The 22,597-nt window shown below is 35.8% G+C and overlaps 1 protein-coding gene across 1 annotated transcript in view; it reads right to left on the bottom strand.

The window, feature by feature from the left end:
• Positions 1–2,157: 2,157 nt before the first annotated feature.
• Positions 2,158–22,597, bottom strand: part of TAFA2 (TAFA chemokine like family member 2) — a 451,018-nt gene continuing 430,578 nt past the window's right edge. Inside the window, exon 5 of the mRNA XM_041757446.1 lies at positions 2,158–4,309. Within this exon, the coding sequence (XP_041613380.1) occupies positions 4,298–4,309 (12 nt within the window). The 3' untranslated portion in view covers positions 2,158–4,297. The remainder of the gene's footprint in view (positions 4,310–22,597) is intronic.

The following is a 22,597-nucleotide window of genomic DNA, read 5'->3' as shown; positions in this document are numbered from 1 at the left end:
CCCTCTGGACTTTTCTTCCATGTCTTCCTTTCAGTCATGCTATCAGTTCACCCAATTCATCACTTCCACCTTGGGTAAAACCCTTCATTAGTGGCTCTTAACCCTGGATGCTCATTAGAATCACTGGGGGAGCTTTTAAAAAAATAATCAGTCTAGGATTAGGGCCTGGGCACAACGAAGAGCATATCAGAGAGTAGGGTCGAGCAAGGGTAATTGTTAGGATCCTCAAGTAATTTAAATTGCAACTGGAATTGATATCCATAGTTTCAGATTCTTCTCAGTGTAATAGTCTAAGCTCAGGCCTTATTCCCTCTCCCCCCAGGTTATTTTAGTCCTCTGTTAATTTCTCTTTGAGTCCATAATCTCTCTTCTTTAAGATTTTCAATCCCATTTTTGCTAAAATCTGTAAAACCACATTATGGACATGTACTGTCCTGCTCACCTAACTTCTAGACTAAAGTTCAAAAATGAAGTTCAGTCATTTCCAGAAAAATGTTTAGGACATAGTGCATCCTATTTAGTAATTTGCAACATATTGAAAACAGGTCTGAAAAATATCAAAGCAAATATGAAATCCTTAAAAATCTTTTGTGTGCCCAACTTTCCCATCAGTTAGTATAGTACTGCACCTACGTAGAGTATTGGAAAATTACCTAGTGAACTGATTTTAAAAGTATTTTAAAGGTGAAACTTCAGCTAACCCCAAAATGTGATCCAGCCATATAGAGGCAGTAGGAATTCAGTAACTGTCAGTTAAATGCCAGATATTTGTAATGTCTACACTACTTTTCAGTCTCTCACAGTGCAAATAAAAACAATGAAGAAATCTGGTACCTCTACTCTTCTTTCAAAGTATTCTATATAAAAGAGAAAAAGAAGACAAACCCTTACCTTGAATAAAACATAGTAATGTCCTACTCTGTGGGTATGATCTCTGTGTGGGTAAGGGGAGTGGGAAGCTGCCCAGTGCATGTCTCCTCTGACTTTTCTGTTTCCCCTAGCAGAGTGTCTGCTATCATTCTAATTCTCTCCACTTAAGTCACTAATAGAAAGAAAAGGCAAGATGATGAAAAATATTATTTGATACCTTTGCATATATGGCTCTTTCAGATAGATCTATCACCTCCGGTTTGAGAAAATAAAACTTTAGAAAGATCAAGTCCTGTTTAATCATTGTGCTATTAGCTATTGTGTATCATCAAAAGTCACAACCCAATTGTACAGCATTGTGTAGTAGCACAGGACTTGCTGAGGAGATTAAAGAACAGGCTCAACTCCCTTTTTATTTCAACCTTAGATACAGATTCTCAGTTCTCCTCCTACCCATTAAAGTCAAAAGTAGGTTTGAAATCACATGTGGTACTCTCTGCCATTAAAACTAGAAGTTTCCAGGAGGTTAAGGCAACAAGAGTAAAGAAAAATAAAGCTAAAGGATGTTATCCTTAAAATAGAGACCTTGGAAAAAGTAATTACACATCAGTCATTCATTGCCCATGTCCTTCTATTCTAATATACACTACAGTAACGTTTTACCAATTGGAAAGGATACAATAGAGCTCACTCTCCTTCTGTCTCTCACACACACAGTACATGTGAAACTGGACAATGAGTCAGGTCTGTATTTGATTTAATAGTATTGTACCAATGTCAGTGTCTTGATTTGATAAGATTTGGTCACTGGAGGACAGTGGGAAAAGAGGACACAGAAGTTCTCCCCTCTTTTTTTGTAACTTCTTGTGAGTTTTAAATTATTTTTAAGAAGTGTGAAAGCTGAGTTATAACCATATCTGATATTTTCATTAACATTTCCACATGTAATGAACTTCAAAGGATAGGCAGCATATTTAACAATTTGTATAATAAAAGGAATTTTGCATATTGCTAGCAAATATCCATCAGTTGTACTCATAGTCAAGATGTGGGCAAATAGCACAAGTGTAAATATATCTCTTTCAATTGTTTCCTAGCAAACAAGCAAATCAAGTATTGGAACCTTGTGTAAATGGCAAGAGTTGCCATGGATTTTTATTAAAAGGAGATTGAAAAATTTATGTCAGCTTCCCCATGAATTCAGAGGTTTTCCTGTAGAGTAACTGACTTTTAAAATAAAACACCAGAAAACCGATTCTCCAAATGTAACTCATGAAAGAGAGCCCATTTTATATCCCAATTTTATTTACCTTTTCTGAATAGTCACAACATTAATCTACTGGGGATAATCTAGTTAGTCTATTTGAAATTCCATTTATTTTTTTTCTATTGATATGCATGTGTTACACTTGTATATAATACAGAATTTCCAGTGTTGTTTTAAAGGACTCAGGTAAAAAAAAAAAATGAGAAGCATGATCTACAATTTCAAACAAACCTAGGACAAATTCATAATTTCCAAAATAGTATAGTTTTCTACTTTGTTCCAAAGAAATGAATGATGTTATCATTGATGCAAAAATTCCAGCACAACTGTTATTTTTTCTTTCTGAATTCATACAGTCTTGAACTATTACAGAATCCACTCAGAGCCATCTAGTTTTATGTATAATGAAAATGGAGGGAGGAAGTCATCTCATTTCATGGACTTCTGGGGCAGTATACTTTGGTTCAGTGTCAAAAGTATACTTTACAAATTTAACTTTTAACAAATTTTACACTTGTAATTTGTCTGCCGAGAAGACATCCTGGGTAATGTACTGGTCTTTGAAATTTGATACCAACTAACAGACCAAAACTCTCTAAGGTATGTCAGCTTCCATCATGGAAACCAACAAAGACTTAATTGACCATGTCAATGAGTTCTAAAAATATGAAAGGTGGCCACATTTTCTATAACATAATGGAACTTCTAATAAGACAATTTATGAAAGACCTTCCTATTAGGCTAAGATGAGTAAACCAAGAAGTCTCCCCCATTACATCCCTTCAACTATACACTTACACAATAGGTTACAGAATGGCTATGTATTTTCAATTCTTTTCTCCCTTCACATAACAAATGAAATAAAATAAATGTAGTATAAAATTATACATTCTGTAATAACTTAGGAAAAAAGTACATGTTTAAGGCCTTTAAATATTTGTAAGACTATCCTATAGAACTGAAAAACAAAAATGTTAAAATGACTACAAAAATGTGGGCAGAAACTGATCTAAGAAATTGTTTGAATGGGACAACTATAAGCAAATATTTATAAATTTGATACCAAGGAAAATGAACAATTCTATTAACAGACTGAACAAATATATAAGCATCCAGACAGTCACTGGGAGCGAGCAAGGGACAGTCTATTAAAATGGTAGAAAGGACAGTTAAAAAAAAATTACTAGAAGAAATCTTAAGTGAATAACTCTCAAGCTAAGAAATCAGAAACCCACATGCATCCCTGGTGATTTTTTTGAAACCAAAGGCTACCTACATACTTGACTGCTCACTGCTGATTTCTGTAAAGGGAAAAAGTAAATATAAACATGAAAGAAAAAGCCCACTTAAAAAACCCCCACAAAAACCAAAAGGGAGAGTACTCCAGAAGTACAAACTAGCATATAATGAAAATGGAAATTCAGTTCTAACTACTACCTATGTAACTGACAGAGAGCTGTAGTAGTATGTTAGCCTTGGGGAAACATGTCAGCTTGTCTATACATTCTTATATGATTGATGTATTCAGATAACTATTACTTGCCAACAATAATTATTATAAATGGATATATATTTCCATTCCCTTAACAAAAGCAATGTTAAGATGTTAAAACATGTAGGCTTTCAGAGCTCCAAGATTAAGATACAAATAAAATGGTCTCAGTCTACACCATGCCAGAGGAGAAGTTCGCAAAGGAAATGTCAATAAAGCCAGGTGCAGTCCCACCAGCCAACGAACACAGGACTGGACCCAGGAATATATCCATGGCAGGAGGCCAGTGCACTTGGCACACTTTCAGAAACAAGAAAAGCAGTCACATTTCAAGCCAAGAGCCCAAAAGGTGAGTGTCTCTGACATCACCGGGAAACACCAACTCTTCAGATGGCAACTCCAAATTCTCTTAGCAAGTGCAATTTTACAAGTTGAACACAGTTCAAATCTGACAAAATCTTCATGACAAAGAAGTTCATGTCTGACTTTGTAAAAGTCTTGGTTTCAAGAAGAGGCCAATTATGAGCCATGAAATCCTTTGGAAATAAGACTCTGCAGTGCCTCTTGTGAGCGGTATAAAAATCTCCCTTCAAGATCACCTCAGGAATTAAGTTTCTGTGCATATGTTCGATGTAACCAGGCGTGAGGATCACTTGATTTATCCTTTGTTAATGGGTTACCTACAAAGGAAGAAGAAAAGATAATCATTTTATAACAGGCTATATGATCTTAAAACTCCAAATACAATTTAGTATTAGAAGAATTCAAAATGTTGGTATTTGTTTTTTTTTTTTAAGATTTTATTTGTTTATTCATGAGAGACAGAGAGAGAAAGAGAGAGGCAGAGACACAGGTAGAGGGAGAAGCAGGCTCCATGCAGGGAGCCTGATGTGGGACTCGATCCTGGGTCTCCAGGATCACACCCTGGGCTGAAGGCGCTAAACCACTGAACCACCCGGGCTGCCCAGTGGTATTTGTTTTATCAAATGTTGAATTTTAAAGGACTACCAGATTCCAGTGTTGCCACTTTAGAAAACACATCAGTGTTCTCTATCCTTTCACGGTATTTTTAGAGCTACTTGCACAACTATCCAACAAATGACTACAACTATGACCAGGAAGATCTTGTGATGCTACCTGTCTCAAATCCAAACGATGGTTCTGGAATCTTTGTCCTTTGTACAGGCATGGAAGACATAATCCAGAGATCATAAAGACATTATGCCAGACTTCAGTAAAGAAAGACCTTTGTTCATGGGAATACAATGAGACCCCATCTTCAAGAAAGTCCTTGGGCATTAGCTCATAAAACCCATTCTTGAAATAGTTTAAAACTTGAGTGCTTATTTGACTCAATTATATTTTAGAAAAATTATTCATGAGGAAAAAAGTGGGGAGAAAAACAATGCACAATATTTTACCAAGGTTTAAATATGTCCAAAAATTCTCAAAAAAATTGATTATTATTAATGCTATTATAAATATTATTTTTTTTAATTTTTATTTATTTATGATAGTCACAGAGAGATAGAGAGAGAAGCAGAGACACAGGCAGAGGGAGAAGCAGGCTCCATGCACCGGGAGCCCGATGTGGGATTCGATCCCAGGTCTCCAGGATCGCGCCCTGGGCCAAAGGCAGGCGCCAAACCGCTGCGCCACCCAGAGATCCCTATTATAAATATTATTAAGGGAGATTATCACTGGCTTTTCACACCTACTCAAGTCCAAAGAATGTGTATGGGAAAAAATAGTTAACCTCTATAATACCTGATACCTTCTATCTATATATACATATGGTAGATGATAGATGGCTATAGAGAAAGAGAGATTTCTGCTGAACTAGTGAATTCCTAGGTATACTCTAAATTCAAGGCACAGAGTTGCATGACTATTCTTGTCAAGAAATGGTTACAACAAATAGTGAATTCTTGAAAGCTACTGTGGATACTTTGGTTTTATTCCATTAAATCATATAATTACTCATCCTTTCATAAAACATTTACAGAAAGACTTTTTGTTTTTTTGATCAATTATGAAAAAGAAACATTAAGCAAAATAATCTAGCTCCGGCTCTACTACAGCTAGTCTCAAATTGTACTACAAAAGGAAGCTATAAATTCAAAGAAAAGTTGTTTCTGCACGGAGGCGACCATCTTATTTATGTCTCTTTGGTCAGTTGTCCTGTCCAAGGAAGGAGCCTCTGCTTACATATTTAAAGCTTCTTACTCCCATGCAGAAATTCCTCCCCTGGGAGGAATGGAACTGAGGATGGAAGGATGCAAATACAGAAAGGGCCTGCTCACCCCCAGAGATGCTGGGAGCAGGGGCTCTCTTAGATAGGGTAGCAGTCTCATTTTCAATTTGTCTCCCTCTTAGTGGTCATTTTATAGATGTTCTCTGAATGGCTCCCAGTCTGAGGGTTAGCATTAAGAACAACGTGGAGAGTAAATATGAATGTTTCGACAGACGTTATGTCCCAGGTTGCCCATAGAGATAGCTAATCATTGTGGAAAATACAAAAACTTTATGATAAACTTTCTTGATGCATACTGACTTAACCTAATCTTTGACTGCCATTGCCTGAGCAAGATCCCCTTGCCTTTTCTGAAGATTCTCCTCTTAGTAGGAAGACTTATAAACATTATAAGGGACTATATTTCCAAAACTATGCTAGGTAAAGAGAGGAACTGAGAGAGCACAAATGGGTTAGCCCCGGCAAGGACTCAGCATAGGCAACTGGAAGGACATGGTGCAGTGATCCCACAAGAGCCAGTGGCCTGTCCTCCTGTGTCATTTGGAGTCCCAATTCTAAGTAATCTCTTTGTGGGTACAGTAGATGCATTCTTCTATCTTTATTCCAAGCTAAATATTTCATCCTGCTAGTTTATATAAAGCTGAGGAGGGATTCTCTCAACTATTCATATATTAAAGCTTTGTTTTTATGAAATTTTTAAAAAGACACATTTACAGTACAACACCAAAGGTTTATATTATAGAACACATTTTTCCTCCATCTCAGTAAACATACATGTATACACATAAACACAATGCCTATCCTAAGCGTATCACAAACCTACATTTTTTATGCTATCACCTAAAATAATTGCTAGAAAATAGAAAGTTAAATATGACTAAAAGAATGCTCTAAATAAGCATAGGTCAAAACTTGAGTAAATGACTTCTCATTCCAGCTTTATACAATATTCCCAGTTTATTAATCCTAAAAATATCCTAGCACATTTTATGAGATGAAGATAGGCCTTCAGTGGACTATTTTAGATTTCATTTTTGTAAATTACTCTGATCAATTCATTGTGGTTTGGCATGTGGAGTTCTAGATTAAGGTCGGTGTGGCAGTAATAGCAGTCACAGTGGAAAGGGGATAGTCCTGTTATCTTCACAGGGGTTGCTGTGAGGCTCAACTATGATAATGTCTGAAAACATTTAGTATAATAAAGGTTTTACAAGTTTTTTTCAATGCACAAATCTTTAACGAGAACCACTAAAAAGTACAACGAGAGGGCCACATGAACAGATATTTAGTCAAAGTAGAGAACTACTCTTAAAGAATTCAAACAAAGGCTAAGTAATCATTTGTCCTTTTCTTTCTTTCTTTCTTTCTTTTTCCACTTGTCCTTTTCAATGTGATACAGATATGAGCATGTATGGGCTTGTGTCAGCACCCTCCCTGACAACCTCCACCCTTGTATCAAATGAAATGGCAAAACCAAAGACTTGAAAACGTAAGGATGATTCTGAATGTAGGTACATTATCACCAATGTTATTCACCTAATACAGAAGAGGCAGCAATATTGAAGATGAAATTGTCTAAAATGTAACGCAAAAATAACAGACCCTTTTTTGATTTACCTGCCTATTGAGTTCAAGTTACTCAAGTCAAAATTCTGGCATGCTACTCGGAAAAAAAGAACCATTTTCTTCTTTCCTGATATGCAAGGGTTGCTTAAGTGATATGTATACACTCTAACATTTAAAAATGTTGCTCTCATTTAAACGTGATTTTTAATATACCACGTTAAGCACTGCCTTATTTTAGAACTTAGATATCACTCTCTTTCACTGAAGCCATATCTTTTGGAGGAGGCCAAATAGTAAAAAGTGTTAGCTTGTAAAGACGATTTTCAGCAAGTTTTCAGTAACTAAAAGCAGGAGGTTGCCATAAAACCATCTTTACAAGATAGGAAAAGCATTTGTTACCATGAATGTACTGTCTTTTGGTTCTGAGGGTAGTAGATATAAAATACTGCATGAGAGAGAGAGAGAAATGTCCTATGATGATTATAGTTGTGCCTGGAGCTTCATACGTTTTAATCACCACCTCAGTGAATTCGCCTTTCCAAAGGCAGTGTTTCACACAGCTGTTCCTTTTTATGTAAATCTTATTTGTGTGTGCCACACACCAGTCAATTCAACAAGTAAAAATACTTGACAGCTGAACACATGCAAAAGGTAATCAGAATGATGGCAGCTTTTCTAGTTAGTAGCTCCAAGCTATCTTGGTAATGACCCACAAGGATGGTGCTACCCTGCTAATATTAAACAAAAAGCAAGAATTCTTTCAGAATTATCCCCTTATTTTAGCCCATCCATTTATTTCTCCCAGTCTAACAAATCTATTATAGTATCCTGATTTGATTTCTCAAAAATTTGTACTAAAATCACAACCCTTAAGTCTGTTCATCAATTTAATTAGAGAAAACAAAACAAGATAATGGCATAGATGACCTTAGTTAAATGTGAAATGAAATCAACTATTTTATACTGGTTTTATTTTATACTTTGAACATTATGAAATATCCTTTGCCTATCTTCTAGTTAAGATAAATTAGAAAGGCTAAAAAGGAAATTCAAGACTCTATCTTGTCCCCAAGTGTAATAGATGATCTCATAAAGCTCTTAAAATAATTACATTCATGGAGTCAGTTATTCCCTTTTCCCCCACTCAAGCCCTGCTGCCTGAGTTATCAGTGGGAGGCAACACATTATGATAGGCATTGACGGTGTGGGTGGGCTCTGCCGGCTCGCAGCCTGGGTTCAGATCTCTTCCTTAGCATGTTCTCACACTGTGGGGCTAAGTTATTTGAACTCCCTAAGCCTAGTCTTCCCCAAGGGTAATACGAGAATGGTGTTATTAGACCCCATGCCTTTGCTATTGCAGTTAAATCAGATAATCCTTCGAAATTGTCCAGGTAAATGCTTTTTAAATAATAACTGGTGGTAGTAGCAGTAATTCCCAAACACTACACAAAAGGCGATGCCTAGGATAAGTATTGGGGTGGGAGGGGCATTACTGCTTGTTTCTTTATAAGTATTGATTTAATTTTTGGTGTCTTATAGAAACTGATCCTGCAATTATTCATTTCATATTCTTACTAATCATAAACATCCTTTCAATCAAGAGGAAAGCACCTCTTTTTGGGCCTACTTTAGGAGTGAGACTCTTTTCAGATTAAGGGATATAGAATAGTGGTTAAAAAGAATGTACCTGAAGCCAGTTCTGCTGATAACTCACTGTGTGACCTTGAGTAAAACAGGATAGTATCAGTACCTATATCATAGGGTTGTATGAGCTGAAGAGCAAATAAGTTAGTAGGCCAAGTGCTTAGAACAGTGCTAGGTATGTAATAAACACTATGTAAATGGTAACTTATTATTCATATATAAACATATATGTGTGTGTATATATATAAATATATATATATATATATATGTGCCTGGAGAGCTAGAAATGTGTGTGCATATATATATATATATATATATATACACACACACACACACACACACATATATATAAATATATACACACACACATTTCTAGCCCTCTGAATACACTGAATTCCTAGGCTTTGCCCCTTAATTTTTCTGATCATATATTACTGGTGTTTATGGATACACAATCCATTCTTTTTCATTCTTATGTTGTCTTTTTAATGGACCAGCTGCCATTAGACTTTGCATACAGTACAAATATCTAGGAAATTAGCACTATACTTAAAAAGTAAATATGACATAATTATACCGAAACAAAATGCAGATTTGTAAATGTCCTTATTCATTATTGATGATTCCTCTGATACTCTTTCACTTTAATTGAGCTCTAGCTCATATTCCAGATTTTTTTAAATCCCAGTTTTTCAGTTCTCCAGTCTATATAAATTTGTGAAATCACTGCCAAATTTCCATAGCATCAATGTGAGTCTTATCATTTTAGCTTAACTAAAAAAAAACAACATTTTCTCCGGTGTGGCCATTAAAATCTTGTTATGAGGAAGTACTGAGCAATATTTACATTCCTGTAAATATAAAATGGGTCATATATACACAATAATGGAACAGACAATGCTTTATGAACAAATCAATTTCATAAAAACATGTTGAATTTACAGTAAATAGCAATGTTATTAGAGAAAATTTTTGGACTGATGAACAATATTTAAACAGTTGGAAGGCAAGGAAAAAGATGTGGCAATCTTTCCAAAAGGTGGTAGCTTTATTTTTTTTTAATTTTTATTTATTTATGATAGTCACACAGAGAGAGAGAGAGAGAGGCAGAGACATAGGCAGAGGGAGAAGCAGGCTCCATGCACCGGGAGCCCGATGTGGGATTCGATCCCGGGTCTCCAGGATCGCGCCCTGGGCCAAAGGCAGGCACTAAACCGCTGTGCCACCCAGGGATCCCAAAGGTGGTAGCTTTAAATGCAGCGCATGTCCAGTCTTTATAATGCAGCTGCTTAATGACATCACAACAGGCATCATGTCAAACTAACATTCTGATAAATAAATTTAATTTGATAAAGTAAAAGGAGATCTAGAATACCTTTATCATCCTAAAAGCTGATTTGAATGAACATTGCCTTGCCTAGAGTATAACTGCCACTTTACTGCAGATGCATTTTTTTAATGCGGCTCTTACAAGTACATGAAGTAACTCTTGCCTTAGTTTTTGTGTATCGAAAGTGCAATTAAAACACCGTTACTCCGCAGTAGCTGGTTTTCTCATTTACACCAGGAGAAAAGCTGTCACTGAGCTGGTCATAACTATGTGAATGCACTTGTCCTATCTTAAAGCAACTTATATAATGATGTATTACAAAATGAAAGACACCTGTTGGTCTAGAATAATCATTCAAGTCTAGTTGACCAGATAGCTTTTAGGTATAGATGAAGCACTGTAAGGCAGTGACATGAATCATCTTCATAAATCCACCTACCTACATAAAAAAAAAAAGTAAGGCTGTATTTTACTTTCTTGGTGATGGAGGTGATTCTATAGCCATGAAAACTGTCAGGTTTTCATGCCACAGTTTAATTTTCTTCCTGGGAATGTCTGGTACTGGCTTGGCCTGAACATTTATTTTAACACTTGAGGCACCAAAAGCCATCTGTGTAATACTTCTGCTAGGGTCAGCATTTCTCCTAAATGACCTTGTTATCTGTCCTATAAATACTCTAAAAATCTAACAGCCTTGGGTGATTGGAAGGATAGTCATTTCAAACAACAGAGAGCATTGCCATACCTAACTGGTTGTATTTAGGTATAACACAGTGTGGATACCAGTGTGGAAGCAGAAAAATATCACACAATCTATACTTCCAGAGAGAACCAAAACAGTAAACATGACTGATGAATGGTAGCCTTATTCTGATAAAAGTTTTATACTGATGTTACTATCTGCTAGTCTTAGCACATTGGACACGTGACTTAAAAATCTCTGAATCTCCAGTGAGTTGGCCGAGTGAGTCTGTTGGACTCTGTCCTTCTAATTCCCTTCTATCCCCAAACTGCTCTGACTCTTCTTAAGAGGCACTAACTCCAAATGGGAGAAAACTTTATTCTGATTACCTAAATTCACTGGTGGTATAACCACTGTGTAGACTTCCTTTTTCTAAGAAGCCTACTCATTATATTAGAATGCAAAACTAGTAAGCTTTTGTCAAAGGCTTTCAGCTTCCTATGTTGTGTAAATGAAGATCTTGACTGGAAATGAATCTTTTGAACAGATGGACTTGCACTATTTCTTGGAACTCTGAAAGATCTACAGTGCTCCTGCCATGACTCTTCTATGTGACTCATGAAAGCAGATGACTGTTTGCCTTGCCGTTTATGCACATTCATCTATTCAGAACTGATTCTGTCTGGATGACATTCACTGATAACACAATAAAACATTCCCTGATTTCTCTTTGGGCAGTTGATAAATTCTTTTGGGACACTAAGGAAGTCTAAGACTTTCCTTCTCCTGGCCCCTGTTCACAACCTGTGTTTATTCCTGGTGGAAAATGACCCCCCAAATTAAGGTAATTATAAAAGACAACAGTATAATGGGACTTAGTTATGTTTTGCTTGAAGAGATTGAAAATCCCTTAAAATGGGAAAACAATTATTTTGAATACTTAGAAGAAATCTGAGTAGACTTAAAAAAAATAGTATTTCATATACCAGCATAGTTCATACATTTTTAGAGACGGTTGAGATTTTGAACTCAATTGGAAGGTACTTTACCTGCCAAATTTGATGCTAGGTTCATTTCTTTAGACTCACCTCTAATTTATAAAGGAGTAATTTTAATTGATGATAGTTTTTATCCACTTTCAACATAAAGACTTACTTTAGAAGTTTAAATCTCTTCAAGGATCACACTTCTCAAGAACTTCAGCCTCACACATATGAGGGCGTGCAGAGGTAAACAGTACAATTAGTACTCCAAAGGTGAATTTAAGAGAAGTAGAGTTGGGAAGAAGGGCTGAAATGCGGAAAAAAATCTCCATAGTAGTCTAGAGATTGCTAAGAGCAACATTTTCTCTGTACTTCCTGGATGGTTTGAGTTACAAATGCAAATGGCTGTTAGTCACGACCTTTCCTTGCGACACCTGTCTGAATAAAGAATATGTGGCTGTCACTTGGAGAAGAACTTGGTGTAACTTGTACTAAGCTAGTTCCATGCCTGAAGTAGCACATGTGCCCGCCCCCCACCATCTCTGTCCTTTTCCATAATATTACATTTAGAGCTGATCCTTCTGTATATGGTAAATCTTTGAAAAAAAAATCTGCCTTCTGTAAATTGCAAAACTAGAATATATTTTCTGAAAAACAGTCCAATACAGTCCGTTATGTTTAATATACTGGTGCTTTTGCTTTTTCCCTTCTATTTCTCAGTTATATTTCTCCCTGAATTGTTTCTGATCTTGGCTTTGGGATATTTTTTTTTAGAATAATAGTCACACTTCTGTAATTTCAAATTCACAAAGTTGATCAAAATATGAATATCTAGCTATTTCTATTTACTTAGATGCTAGTTTGATGTAGCTGATTCAATTATATGGCAATTAAATATATAAAGATTGGACCAGTAGGTAAGAAAACAATCTTCACTTGGTTTATGAAGATTCAGTGAAAGCCTGATGGCTCAGTACTTTTTCATGCTAATTTCCACATTAAATAGGCAGGTTGAACACAGGTTGAACAATGGACAGTGGTCCATTAATACACCCAAAGTTTTGTATTATCCATTTCCTATTCTTGGAAAAACAATGTCCACTGAGGGGCCATCATGGGTGACAATATTAGGTCCACCTCTTTGTGGCATATTTGTTTATTTGTGGACCTCATTAGTTCAAAGAGTGATGCCCCTCCCCCATTATTTCTATAAAAGATAGTTCAATGCCTTTCTTTACTGACAACTGAGACAGATCTTTGCCTTCTGAATCCTAAAGCTATCCAAAGTTCATCTTTCCTCCTGAAGTCAGGAGTACCTAGAATGCTAATAGTAACTATAAGAAAGAGTAGGTAACAGTTAATCCTGTAACACAATGTACACTCCTGTTCTGTGAGATATAAACCAAGATGAGAGCTCATTTCGGGAGATGTTTGGAATCTTTATTCCTCAACGAAACTTCTGTCCCTTCCTTAGTAGGGACCAACACTAGAATCCGACCAACACTAGAATTCACCACACTCATGCTCCAATTGAGAGCCAGAATTTTTGTGAGTGTGGGAAAATAAAAAAAAATTGTCATCAGGCACAGCAGAAACGTTCTCTTTCTACTTCTCCATTCGAGCCTGAAGAGTTTTACACGTTTGCCTAAGGAATAAACACATGTAAGGTACTCGACTATTGAACAGATGATTACAAGAAGCAAACCTGGGCAAAAGGGAACATGTAAACCAACATAAAGGGACAGAGAAACAATAACTTCCTTTATGTCCATAAAAGTTCTCAATGGAGATAGGTCTGCATCCCTCCTAAAGGATTATAAGCTCTTAGAACTTTTTTTTTTTTATTATTTCAGGAAAACATTCATAAATGGGACCTAAAATAAAAAGCTTTTATAAGAAATTGATACAAAAATCATAAGAATTTCATGTCAATATTTGGGAATCATTTTGTACAAACTTAGTAAATACAAAAGTTCATTAAAATCAAGGGAGAGTATATAGAAATCCCACACATGATCCTTTGACGTAAAAGAGTAAAAGAATTCTACAAATAGTATTACGTAGTATGATTCAATTAAAATTCAAACACTTATTTTTTTTAATTTTTATTTATTTATGATAGTCACAGAGAGAGAGAGAGAGGCAGAGACACAGGCGGAGGGAGAAGCAGGCTCCATGCACCGGGAGCCTGATGTGGGATTCGATCCCGGGTCTCCAGGATCGCGCCCTGGGCCAAAGGCAGGCGCCAAACCGCTGCGCCACCCAGGGATCCCTCAAACACTTATTTAATATTTGCTACCTTAACCATTCATAGGCTTTCCTGAATATCCATGTTTACAGTAATTTGTGATTTTGTTACAGCATGCACCTGAATCATACACAATTTAATGATGATAAGTGGGGCCAAGTCATTTAACCCATGTATCGGTCATAGGCATTCACAAGCCAGCTTTGTTATTCTCTGCTCATCAACTATGTAATCCTCATTAACAGTCTGAATGGGATCCACGACATTTATAGATAGATTTTCAAAGCTTTTCTTTATAATCTCTTTCCCAAAGTACTCCAGAGATATAAAACCTGTAGTATTTGAATTTCAAATATTTGAATTATTTAATATTTGACACTATAATATGAATAACAATAATAAGATCATATGAAGGAGATGGCTAGTAATTTAGAATCAGACAATAGAAGTTTTGATAATACAAATCAAAGGTAAAACATTTCCTAAATAAATTTGAGAGCTGAGGATAGTTAAACCAATAGCAGAGGAAAAATTAATCGTGTTATGATATGAAAAACTATCTCCCAATTTTGATGTAGAAAAATATATCTCATAATTTAAAAAAAATTGCCCTTTGAGTAATAAGTACAAACCCCTTGTCCCCATTATGAGTAGATCTTTCCCTACCTAACCAGAAAATGTAAGATTAAAATGACGGTCTGAGAAAGAATGAAACTTTTGAATTCTGGTCACCATGATCACTTGATTTTATCCAGCTAAGTCACAGCTGGTGCAGTCATACAAAGTAGGTTACTGTCATGACTTGCCAAAGACATGTGACAAAGGATGAAGCTGGAGAAAATTTAGAGGAGATTCATATCAACCCACCTACCTTCCCAACCCCTTCAGAGACAGACTCCTCTAGTCATATCTATTAAACACTTATAGGCCTTGATATGCCCATTCAGATCTCCTTACCTCTGTATAGATTTTACCTTTGCCTGAAAACTCTTCTTTCAAACCTCAGAACAAATGCTACCACTTCATAATTCATAAGCCTTTGTGATTCATCCAGTCAGCACTCTGTCCATATGTCTAAGATCTATCTCGTCATATTATGATTATTTTATTAATCTCTTTGTTTCTTGCACTAAACTATGATGTATTGGGAAAAAAAAAAGATAATAGCATACATTTTCTCTCCTCAGTGTTAAGCAGCATTCCAGGCACAACAGATGATACCTAATAGGTATTAAATTGCAAAACTAAAATGATAGGTAGGTGGGTGGATGGATAAATGGACAAATGAAGGACTGAATAGAAGAGGAAAGTGATACACAACTTCACAAGAAGGAAACCCGGAGCTACTATTTGGATTCTCTGAATTGCTAGGGGAACAATTAAGTGACCCTAAAGGTCAGTTCCTCCATTTTAATTTTTTTTAGGATTATTCCCATGATTCTGTGGCTTCAGAATTTGAAATTATAGATACATATGGGTCCTGACATCAGTTTCACATTCGCACCTCGGATATTTAAATTTATTCTCATTTGGAAAAGGTCTGATTTTTAAAACAAAATTAATGCATGAAAATAATATTGCAAAAAGATAATAGCAATGTGTGATGCTTTAATTGGTATTAGGCTAACCACTTGGGATGTAGAAAATGTCCAAATAGATACATCAAGGTTGATTCTGGCATACTCATTACAGTTAACATTTCAGTTAGAAATTATCCTAATTTTTTTTAAAATGCACTTCTCTCTTGAGTAATTTCCATACTGCTGCTTAACACTGTCAGGAAAATTTTTTCATGAAATATTCCGTAGTGACAGTTATCCTACACCTAAGGATTACATGCTCACTTGACATCAGGTATGGTGGTATAAATGAAACACCAGCAAATTTCTTAGAACAAAGTAAATAAATACTACAATGATTGATTCACTCCCAAAATAATACTGTGTATATCATCTCTCTCTCATATATTGATTATATACTCTATGTCTAGTTCCCTCCCACCATTTTTTTTCAAATATAGAGGCTAGTATTTTAAAAGGCAAAGAGAAGTTAACTTTGCTTAGCGAAATACAGCCAACTCCATTTTCTGGTCGAGACTAGATTGCCAAAGACAGTTGATCCTTCTCCTCGGGGAAACCTGGAACCCTCCTCACCTCTCAGATCATAATTGCTGGCATCAATAGACAACTGAGTGCACGTTTCTCTTCTCTTGTAACCCTCAAAATTATTCTTTGAGACTATCCCCATTTACTACTTAACAGTTAATAGGCTTTGTTATTAATTACTATTATCTTGAATTTACAGTTGAAGCTGAAGTTCAGAGAAATTAAGTAAAACTTCTAGATGATGCATCTAAGCAGTAAGCGATAGTCTGGGGACTGAGATCCTCATTCTGGGGCTTCAAACCTAGTGAGATAGGTCCCGCAGGTCTGATTCTTGCATCCATTCACTTGACTAATATTGACTGAGCACATACTAAGTAACAGGCACTATCCTAGGTATGAAAAAAAAAATCACTGCCTCTATGAACTAACAGTCTAGAGAGGCAGACAAACAACAGACATAATAATTATAGTTTCATATATGTCAGGTCAGGCCATGCCAGGAGAAAAGTAGAGTCAGGGGGAAGAGTGGGGTTTGGGAGTAGTTAACATAGACAGGGAAGATCTGCTGAGGAATGAGACTTCAGTAAAAGCCTATAGCAGCGAGAGTCCATCAAGGTAATGGTTGGGGGAAGAGTATTTTAGACAGTGCCAATAACCTGAGGCAAGAAAGGAGGGTAGTGTGGTGGCAGTGGAGCACACAAGGAGAGAGTAGTAGGAGATGAGGTTGCAGAGGTAATTCGTTCATCAATTTCTTTGTTCAACAAATGTTGCTGCTTCCATGTTACCTACTGAGGATGAGGCAAAGCAGATATGGTCCTTGTTCTCATGTGGGCATACAAATAGGAACTAGAAACACACATGGTGCACACCTTCCTCCTTCCAAAAGGCTTATTCCTGGAAGTCAGAACTGGATAGAGCCTAAATGAACGTAAGGGACCTCAATGACTTTTTTTTTTTTTTTTTAAGCTCTGGAAGCCACTGTTCTTTCTTTTCAGGCAGTGAGATTTGCAAAGTTTTACAGAAGGAGAGCATAGGGAGCCAGTCTGTGTGTGTACAGGAAGCAAAGGGTTTTTTTCAGGCAAATGTTTTCAGATGGCTGTTGGCAAAAAAATTCCTCATTGCATGACTTAAATTCAACTATAACCTAACTAGGTTGAGACATCCCCTAGTAAAGAAAAACAATCTCATAAAAGAAGGCCACTCTTCCCTCCACTGTAACATTTAGCTTTTCTGTTGAAGGGATGTCTCCTCCCCAAACGATTCGGCTGTTCTTGGGATAATAAAGTTCAGGAAAAATGTGAGGTCAGTCATGAGAAAAATACCATATCTTTGCTTTTAGAGGGTTCTGAAGAGAAGATATGGAGAATAATCTAAACTAATAACCGAAGCAGAAGGAAAAGAGCATCTTAGGCACCAATCCATCGAAATCAAACTGGTTTGAAATGTGTAGCAGAGAGGAAGCCACAACTTATTTGGTCCATTGAAGCTTTTGCTACTCAAATATTTATAAGTTGGAGAGCAGACTGCCACGGTTTAGTTCCCACACTATTGCTTATTAGCTATGTAATTTCGGGAAAATTATGGGTCAACACTGCTTGACCATATGTCAACTTAGTTGTTTTTACTAATTCTAGTAAAAGTGGAAGTAGCACGCAAGCACAAATGTAAGCATAAAGTCACTTACCATGTGGTTTCTTCATGAGGAATTAAACCTTCTATCATGAGGAACTATTCCTCCTTAGCAATAACTTTTGCCACATTCTTCTTTACTATTAATATTATATCAGCTTTCTTTAGGTTAGTTTTGCATAAATGTTTTCTATTTATTTTCATATTTTCAGTTTTTCTTTAGATGTACCCCTGCTAAACAGTATATATTTATGTTTTGATCCAGATTAACAATCCTCGCACTTATTTGCCTTTTCAGTGGATCACATAAGCCATTTACATTTGGTATAGTCACTGATACAGTTGTGTTAAAATCTACCAAGTACTTTTTATTTATTCTACTTGTTCTTGATTTCTTTTTCCTCTCCTCTTTTGCCTTCTTTTGTATTCCCTCTAACATTGACAATTACCTTCATAGGTGGAATAACTCATAAACCTGACAAATGTCTCTTGGTCTCCTTCCTACCCAAATCCCAGGCCAGAAACCCTTCTCTTGTTGGCGCCCAATGCCTCCAAGTATACCATCTTCTATTTTGGTCAGCTCTTCAGTGTCTTTTTGGGGAAGGGGAAGATGGATTAGTTTGACAGTATTACCAAACATCCATAACTAGATGTGAAAAGCCAAGTTTCATGAGTTCAATTTTACTGATGAACTTGGTATCAATTAGTCATCCTCTAAATTAGGTAACATTTGAAATTTATCTGTGGTATCCTATCTGCATAGTACCTCTGCATAACAATCATATTTAGGTTGAGTCTTATTTCCAAACTTACTTGCCTCTAATGCTCAAAGTGTAAGTCCATTGTTACTTACACTTAGGGTTACTGTATTTTTCAGTTTGAGTCCTCGTCCTGATTCACACTTGACTTCCTGTTGGTTTTATCTTGGAAATACGTCCTATGAACAATAAATTGTATCTTCATCCATATAGGGTAATTATCCCTACTGTAGAAATTTGATTTTTGGTAGACAACTCCTGAATGTTGAGATCTTAATGCTATGAATGATTCTCTAACACAAGAACTTCAGCCACTGTGATTGGCACAAAATGAAACCTATCTTGAAGCATAAAACATTTCTGAAATCCATTAAATCACATCAAGTTGCTAATAAATTTTTACGGCTGGCATTGAGAAAGGGTTCCTAGATATAGCTCTGTACTAACTTCTTCAACTTTTCCATCATAAAAATGAGACATTGAGGTTGTAATGTTAAAGACTGACTATAATATTATCAGTTCCTATTGTAATCCAAGGTCATGAACTCAGAATCAAATTAAAGTCATGGCACACACTATTACCTTTGAGATAGAAGATTCATTATAACCAAGAGGTCAGAATAGACTTCTTACAAAATCTAGATCTATTTTAAAATACTAATACCCTCTTAAGTATAGGGTTCATTCACTGGATATTTTTTGTTATTTCTATTACATAATGAAGAATTATAATGGCATTTTCCTAATTTTGCCTAAAATTGAAAAATGATTGTTGTGAATTTCAATTTCCCCTATTATTTTTCTCTTTACCATGAATAATTAAAAGTTGGCTAAGAGGTAGTGTGCCCTACATATATTTAACGTTCACCTACTGCTGATGATTAAGAAAATGATGAATTAAAGATTTTCAGAGAAATCAGACAGGCAGTAACTAATAAGTAACAGTTAAAAGCATGGGCTAAGACTATCATCGAGCCATGGGCTTCTTCTGACTTGGGTACTAAGTAAGTGTGTGGCCCTGTCATTTCACTACAAAAAACCTGTTTCCTTTCCTATACATGGAGATGGTCCCTATCTCATCACACTACTCTGAAGGTTAAATGAAATAATGCCTGTAATGAGAATACAATAAATGCTAACTCTTAAACACCTACAACAGTACATTAAAATAAATATTTTCAAGGGCAGAAGTTTATATACTAAGAATATTTTTACTATTCCATTGTTATTATAAAATATTAACTCTAATTATATGAGGCATTAAGTATGGGTCATTTGTGGCTTTCTGATACTAAGGTTGTCCCTTCCAAAGCTATACATTTCTTGTGCAAAGTCTGTTTTATTTTCAAAGGTCATACTAGAGTCAGGATAAGTTATAAAGAAGACAGGGCATATTATGCACATAAGGTCTAACACAATTTTTGTCTTTCCTAAGAGCAAAAACTTATATATATAACACATTTTGTTTGAAATGTACTGAGGTTAAAAAAAATCACTTAGTTTTTATTTGTTATTCCATAAATAGGAATTATTAGCCTCTGCTAATTGCTGAATATCTATAAACACTTTCAGCATCAGTTTCTACTTGGTGTTTTTGTGATTTAGTAAGAACATTAATGCTGTATTAGTAATGGCAAAATGGGCAAGAGTAGCTCAGCATTCAATAAAACAGTCCTTTACTGCTTGTACCAACTACTCCAAGTTAACCTCATCTTAAATTGCCATAGGCAAACAAGTACAAAAAACTTAAAATGAAAAAAAAAAAACCCCACAAACCTAGCATATAAACCCTGGCACAAGACTTCCCTCTCTCAAGTGAATAAAACCTTTTAACCATTAAAGGAAACTTTTTTTGGAGATTACCTTTGAATTGTGCCAATGGATGTAGACTACCAGTTGAGTAAATAACAATAATTGCAATGTTCAGGGGGAAAAAATTGCCTACTCACTTCAAAGCTCTGATAAATCCTCAAAAGTCCTATTTTCTGGTTGCTGTAAAGGAGAAACCATTTCTGCAGGAGCAGAAATGGAGGTGATAAAGGAAGTCTTGAGCTATCTTTACATTAGTACTTATTTAATAAGACTGACCACTTGGAATAATAATGTTCCTGTTTGAGTTCTGAAAAAGCTGGCCCATTTTATGAGCCTATTGACAACTTTCTTGATTAATGTACTTTACTTACCAAGTATATACAGCCCTTACCCATGAATAGGAAATATTTTACATTTCCATACAAATATTAACTCATTCAATCAACAGAGGGGACCTATGTGGTGGACACTGTATTATCTCAGTCCCACAGATGTGCAAACTGAGGAGTATAGATCTAACTTGCCCGAGGCCACCAGCTAATCAGTGGCAGAGCTGCGATGTGAACCCAAGTAATCTGACTCTAGAGATTGGTTTCTTAATCCTTACACCTTCCTTGAAGATATTCTTAAGAGAACACAGCAGCCATTTCTCATTGAGGCAAATAGGACCCATTGTAAGAATAGAACAAAAGCTCCTGGCAGTGCATCCATTGTGAGTAAGGCAAAGCTAATACAACTGCTGGAAACATTCTGGAGTCTTAGAGCAATTTTTTTTTCATGTAAAAGTCTTCATAAACACAGATTATTACTGCCTTCTAAGGAACAACACTTTCTTGCATATTTATTAGACTACATCACCAGGCATACCAGCTCTAGACTATGTTTCCAATGACTAGTTTCTTAGCTTTTTATTTGTGGTAGGACTAATGAATGAGGTTATTTTCTTCGGTGTAATAATGGTTTCTGTTGTTCTTAGAAAAACAATGTGTATGTTAGGCATGGATGATTTAGAATGATAATTTTTCAAATTACTTGTCTTGAATATATTCCCAAAAGACTGCCCTTTCTTTCCTAACTGATCTTCAGTTATTTCATAATAATAACTTCAGTATATTTCATAATAAGAGGTATGTAACCTGAGGAGGTAGGTCAGAAAAAATACATTGAATTTCCACTGTAGATGGGACAAGACAATATGCTTAAGAAGTGGCATCTCCATTCAGCACAAAGATTGTGACTATATCTGTCTTTGGATATCTAATTTCTAATATAATGACTGGCATTGAAGAGATGTTCGATAAAGCTTAGCAAATTCAGATTCAGGTATGATTTTGTTCTATCTCCATTGACAGGTACAACACAGAGTTCAATAGAACCTCCAAATTTATACACAGAGTTCCAAACTTGCAGGCATTTAAAAAAAATCCCCTAGCCATATAAAAAGATTCTGCTTCTTTCTTAGAAAATCTTAATTTTTATTGATATAATTGACATACATTAGTTCCAGGTGCACAACGTGATTTAATATTTGTGTACACTGCAAAATAATTACAAGGATCACCATGTAATTCAAAATGTTTTTGGATGGGATGATAAATTTTAAGATTTAGTCTCTTAGCAGTTTTTAAATAGGTAATACAGTATTGTAAACTATAGTCACCTGCTGTACTTAACGTCCCAATGACTTAATTATGCTATAACTGGAAGGGTGTGCATTTTGACACCCTTCACCCATTTGGTCCACCTCCAACACAATCTGTTCTCTAGAAGTTTGATACTCTGGGGTTATTTTTGTTTTGATTTCTTTTGTTTATATTCCACATATAAGAGATATCATATAGTATTTGTCTTTCTACACCTGACTTATTTAACATAATGCCCTCTAGGTCCATCCATGTTGCTGCAGATGGCAAGAATTCCTTCTTTTCTCTGCCTGGAAATATTCCACTTTATATAT

The sequence above is a fragment of the Vulpes lagopus genome, chromosome 5 (assembly GCF_018345385.1).
Source record: "Vulpes lagopus strain Blue_001 chromosome 5, ASM1834538v1, whole genome shotgun sequence".
NCBI lineage: Eukaryota > Metazoa > Chordata > Mammalia > Carnivora > Canidae > Vulpes > Vulpes lagopus.
The sequence above is the reverse complement of the archived record's forward strand: the minus strand, read 5'-3'. Positions and strand labels throughout refer to the sequence as shown.